Source organism: Petaurus breviceps, unplaced genomic scaffold (assembly GCF_028583685.1).
Source record: "Petaurus breviceps papuanus isolate PSGF00001 unplaced genomic scaffold, PetGlider_PUasm1.0 689, whole genome shotgun sequence".
Classification (NCBI taxonomy): domain Eukaryota; kingdom Metazoa; phylum Chordata; class Mammalia; order Diprotodontia; family Petauridae; genus Petaurus; species Petaurus breviceps.
The window spans coordinates 3730207-3736206 of NW_027186458.1; the positions used below are offsets into that span (position 1 = coordinate 3730207).

Below are 6000 nucleotides of genomic sequence, written 5' to 3' on the forward strand. Positions count from 1 at the left end.
GAAATGGGGCCTAATTGATATGGGTGAATTTCAATGTCTCAAATTAGGAAAATGGAAGTTTAAAACTGGTTAGCTTTGCCAAGAACACTGTGCCACAGTCTATTTAAAATTTTAAAAAGGCTAGAAGTTACAGGCTGTAACACTACAGCAAGAAAAGAAAGCTTTGCTGCCGTCCAGGGTCTCCTACTCTCTTTTTAATACTCACAGAATGAAGAAGTGGAGAACTGGACTGGACCTCAGCAGCCACTGAGTCCAGTCAATGCCTGAATCAGAGAGCTGGGCAGGACTTGGGCAGCAGCTAATCCCCACGAAACTTGGAAGGGGTTCCGACTATAACACCAAGCACTGCCTGAGCATCATTCAGCCTCTGCTTGGAGAGCTCTCAGGACGGGACCCCCGCCTACGAGGCAGCTTTTCCTACCACCAGGCCTCAATGTGCTCTCTGGCATTTGCCTTCTGATGGACAAAGAGCAAGGACGCTCTTCCTCCATGTCCTTGAAGACGGCTGTCCTGGCCCCTTGCGTCCTCTTCTCCCCGGCTCAAGCCTTCCCAGCCGCTGCACCCGATGTCTGCTCCCTTCTCTTCACCCACTCCCCTTGGCCTGCAGTTACAGCGTCAGCAGATGTACACCCAGATCTGGACCAAGTCATTTACGTAGTTTATCTGTCGGCTGAGCCGTACTCCTCAAGCGTAAGAGGAAGAACTCAGCAGACAACCTAACTCTGCAGACAGGGACGTGGAGCCATGCCCAATCTGAAGAAGCTGTTCAGTTGTTTCAATCGTGCCTGACTCTCCATGACCCCATCTAGGCTTTCCTTGGCAGAGATACTGAAGTGGCTTGCCATCTCCTTCTCTGGCTCACTTTACAGGTGAGGAAACTGAGGCCAACAGGGTAAGTGACTTGCCCAGGGACACCCAGCTCGGAAGCATCTGAGGCCAGATTTGAACTCAGGAAGAGGAGTCTTCCTGGTTCCAAGCCCAGGGCCCTCTGGTGCCCCTAACAGCCGCTCAACAGCACGAATGACTTACGTTGTGTTCCCCATGACATTACTCATGTTCATCTGAACGTTCAGCTGTTTGAGGTTTATGGCAAACACGACCAGGGTCTCCCAGGGGGCGCCTTGCTGGCTGGCCGCCTTGTTGGACTTATTGAAAGGAGTAGATGTTCTTGAGAGTGAATCTAAAGACAAAATAGTTAAAGACATTTTGGGTTGAGAAGGCACTGGGATTATTCAAAGCAAAACCCAACAAAAGTCTTGTGGCTGTAATAGCCAGAGGTGAAAAAATCAACAATAGCTTTTCTGTGTGATTTTAGAGCAGGCCACTCACTCTGACACCTGCATCTACTGCCTGAGTGAGTGGTAATGAAGAAAACAAACACTTCTTCCAGATACTATACTGGTCCAGGCTGGCAAGATGGCGTCTGCAGGCTCACCCTCCCAGGACGCTGCTCCAGTCCCTGCCAATGATTCAGGGACTCGGGGCAAGTCTGAGAGGTGCCATGGAGCCCAGCCAAGGGACACTGCCTTCTGCCCACACCTCTGTGGGTTGCTGCAGCGGCCTACCACTGTGATGTGGCTGAAGCAGCTGCCCAGGGAAGTGGTGTGGGCCCTTCTGTGTGCAGTGCTCAGCACAGATAACCAGCCCTGGTCTACACTTCACTCTGCTCAGAGACAAAGGAGCACAGGCCTTCATCTCACTGGCTACTCTCCAAATGAGCAGCCCATCTCTGGTCTCCCTGTGCCTCTGCCCAGGCTCTCATTTGGGCAGGAGGCCTCCTCCACACCTTAGTTTCCTACAAGTGTGACTTCCCAGGAGGAAGGCTCTATGGATTCCCCAGCTGTCCTGCTGTTCACTTCTCAAATTATTGATATTTGTAGTTAAATATATATTATGTATGTATATGTGTTGTGTGTGTATATATGGATATGGATATGCCCATGGCACCCTCCCCCCAACCCCCAGAGTAGAAATAAACTCATTAAGAGCAGGGACTAGTCTGGTCTTGCCTTGGTTACCCCAAAATCTAGCACAATAGTAAATGTCTATAGAATTGAACTGAATTAGGAAACTGAGGCACAGAGGTAATTCGTAAAAAGGTCTAGTTTTGAACCCAAATCCTCTGATTAAAAAAAAAAAACGTTATGTAGTTTATTTTTAAAAATTTAAATTAATTTTTAGCTTTCAACATTTACTTCCACAAGATTTTGGATTCCAAATTTTCTCCCCATTTCTTCCCTTCCCCCCATCCCAAGATGGCATGCATTCTGATTACCTCTTCCCCCAGTCTACACTCCCTTCTGTCACATCCCCGTCCCCTTCCCCCTTATTTTCTTGTAAGGTAAGATAGATTTCTCTACCCCACTGCCTGTATATCTTATTTCCCAGTTGCATGTAAAAAAAATTTTTAACATTTGTTTTTAAAACTCTTAAGTTATAAATTCTTTCCCTTCTTCCCTACTCACCCACCCTCACTGAGAAGGCAAGCAATTTAATACAGGTTATACATATGTAGTTATGCAAAACACTTCCATAATAGTCATGTGTGAAAGATTAACTATATTTCCCTCCAACCTATCCACCCCCCACTTCTCCTATTTTCTCCTTTGACCCTGTCCCTTTACAAAAGTGTTTGCTGGGGCGGCTATGTGGCGCAGTGAATCTAGAACACTGGCCCTGGAGTCAGGAGGACCAGAGTTCAAATCTGGCCTCAGACACTTGACACACTAGCCATGTGACCTTGGACAAGTCACTTAACCCCAACTGCCCTCAAAAAGCAAAAAAAAAAAAAAGTGTTTGCTTCTGATTACCTCCTCCCCCAATTTGCCCTTCCTTCTATCATCCCCCCCTTATCCCCATCCCTCTTACTTTCCTATAGGGTAAATTGAGTATGTATGTTATTCCCTCCTTAAGTCAAATCAGATGAGAGTAAGTAACGTTCACTCATTCCCTCTCACCTCCCCTCTCCAATGTGAAACCTTTTTCTTGCCTCTTTTATGTGAGATAATTTACCCCATTCTATCTCTCCCTTTCTCCTCCCAATATATTACTCTCACCCTTTAATTATTTTTTAGATATTATCCCTTCATATTCAACTCATCCTGTGCCCTCTATCTAAGTTTCTATCTATCTACCTATCTATTCCTAATACTAAGAAAGGTCTCATGAGTTATGAATATCATCTTCCCATGTAGGAATGTAAACAGCTCAACTTTAATAAGTCCCTTATGATTCCTCTTTCCTGTTTACCTTTTCTTGCTTCTCTTGAGTCTTGTATTTAAAAGTCAAATTTTCTATTCAGCTCTTGTCTTTTCAATAAGAATGCTTGAAAGGCTTTTTTTAATTGAATTTCCATTTTTCCCCCTGAAATATTATACTCAAGTTTTGCTAGGTAGGTGATTCTTGGTTTTAATCCTAGCTCCTCTCACTTCCGTAATATCATATTCCAAGCCCTTCAATTCCTTAAAGCAGAAGCTGTTAGATCTTGTGTTATCCTGACTGTATTTCCACAATACTCAAACTGTTTCTTTCTGGTTGCTTGAAATATTTTCTCCCTGACCTGGGAACTCTGGAATTTGGCTACAATATTCCCAGGAGTTTTCCTTTTGGGATCTTTTTCAAGAAGTGATCAGTGGATTCTTACAGTGGATTCAAGGCAGTTTTCCTTGATAATTTCTTAAAAGATGATGTTTCAGCTCTTTTTTTAATCATGGCTTTCAGGTAGTACAATAATTTTTATATGACTTTGACCCAGCAATACCACTCCTAGGGTTATATCCCAAAGAGATCATACAAATGGGAGGAAGACCCATATGTACAAAAATGTTTATAGCAGCTCTTTTTGTGGTGGCAAAGAATTGGAAATTAAAGGGGTGCCCATCAATTGGGGAATGGATGAACAAGTTGTGGTATATGCATGTTATGGAATACTATTGTGCTATAAGAAATGAGGAGCAGACGGTCTTCATATTTACCTGGAGAGGCTTATATGAATTGATGCTGAGTGAGAAGAGTAGGGCCAGGAGAACTTTGTACACCATTACAGACACAACGTATGTGTGATGACCAACTTTGATAGACTGGACTCTTCTCAGCAATGCAGTGATATAAGTTAATCCCAAAAGACTCATGATGGAGAGAAATGTGTACATCCAGAGAAAGAACTAGAAAGAACTGAGTTTATATCCAGGTAGAAGCAAAATACCTGATCTTTTTCCTTCTCTTGTTTGGTTTTTTGTCCTCTTTATCATTTTTCATTCCATCTGATACAATCCGTCTTTATAACCTGACTAATGTATAATGTGAAAGTATTTACAGATCCTATACTTGACTATATGCCACCATGGGGGGGGGAAGGGGAGGGAGGGGACAAATGTGAAACTGAAGGAATTGTGGAATTGAATCCTGTAAACTAAAAGGAAACAAACAAATTAATTAAAAAAATAAAAAAAAATCACTTGTTAAAAATAATAATTTTTACATGGTCTCTCCTGGATCTATTTTCCAGGTCAGTGGTTTTTCCAATGAGATATTTCACACTGTCTTCTTTGTTTTTGTTTTCACTCTTTTAGTTCTGTTTATAAATATCTTGATTTTTCATAAAGTCATTAGCTTCCATTTGCCCCCATTTTAATTTTTAAGGAATTATTCTCTTCAGTGAACTTTTGGATCTCCTTTTCGATTTGGCCAATTCTGCTTTTTAAGGCAGTCTTCTCCTCATTGGCTCTCTGGGCCTCTTTTGCCATTTGAGTTAGTCTATTTTTGTAAAGTGTTATTTTCTTCAGTATTTTTGGGGTCTCCTTTAGCAGGCTGCTGACTAACTTTTCACGATTTTCTTGTATCATTTTCATTTCTCTTCCCAATTTTTCCTCCACTTCTCTTACTTGATTTTCAAAATCCTTCTTGAGCTCCTCCATGGCCTGTGATCAATTCCTAATTTTCTTGGAGGTTTTTTTTATGTTGGAGCCTTGACTTTGTTGTCTTCTGGTTGTATGATCTGATCCTCTTTGTCACCAAAGTAAGATCTATAGGCTGACATTTTTTATGCTGTTTGCTTATCTTCCCAGACAAATATTTGACTTTCGAACTCTTTCTCAAGGCAGGACACTGCTTCCAGTGGGGCTGGGGGTGGGTGTACTGTCCCAGGTTTCAGAGTTTTGTATCAGCTGGTCAATCCCCCACCGTCTGTGGGCCCAGAGCTCCAGAAGCAGCTGCTGCTGCCACCTCCACTGTCCCAGGGCTGGGGCCAGAACGTGCTTCTCTTTAACCCAAGTCCCAGAGTTTTCCCACTGACCTTCTATGCTGTCTTTGGCGTTTGTGGGTTGGGACATCTGGAAACTGCCACAGCTGCCAGTGATCCAGTCCCCTGAGGCCTGTTCTAGCCCCATCTGTTCTGATGTGGCCCAGGCCGTGCTTTGCTTTGTTCCCAGCCTGGTGTGAGAGACCCTTCCTACTGGCTTCCCAGGGTGTCTGGGCCTGGACATCTGCTTCACTCTGTCATTCTGTGAGCTCTATAGCTCTAGAATCTGTTTCGAGTTAGTTTTTACAGGTACTTGGAGGGGTTTAGGGAGCAAGCTCAGGAAGTCCCTGCTCTCACTCCACCATCTTGGCTCTGCCCCCAGATCCTCTCATTTTTAAATCCTGCATTTTCCATTATACCAAGTGTTAGGATGAACCGAGGAGCTGATTAAGCCTTACTGCACCAGGATGGATCAGAGGCCAGGCTGCTGCCGCGCTCGCTTGCTTGGTAGAGGGTATATGCCCCTGATGACTTTCTGAGAAGTGCAGCCTTCTGGTTCCACATCAATCCTGCTTCTTTCACTCATCACTTATGAGGGAGTTTGTACTACCTCGCAAGCACTAAGATGTTAAGTGACCTGCTTATCAGGTGTGTGTTTGTGTACACGACAAACATAGCATATATATGTATAAATAATCTATATAACCCCAGCTTACACACACACACACACACACACACACACACACACACACACACACACA

At 43.7% G+C, this 6000-nt stretch overlaps 1 protein-coding gene across 3 annotated transcripts in view; it reads right to left on the reverse strand.

The window, feature by feature from the left end:
- Positions 1-6000, reverse strand: part of BLTP1 (bridge-like lipid transfer protein family member 1) — a 211117-nt gene that overhangs the window by 13175 nt on the left and 191942 nt on the right. For all 3 annotated transcript variants that reach the window (XM_069104875.1, XM_069104876.1, XM_069104874.1), the window contains one exon: positions 1030-1180. In XM_069104875.1, the coding sequence (XP_068960976.1) occupies positions 1030-1180 (151 nt within the window). The remainder of the gene's footprint in view (positions 1-1029; positions 1181-6000) is intronic.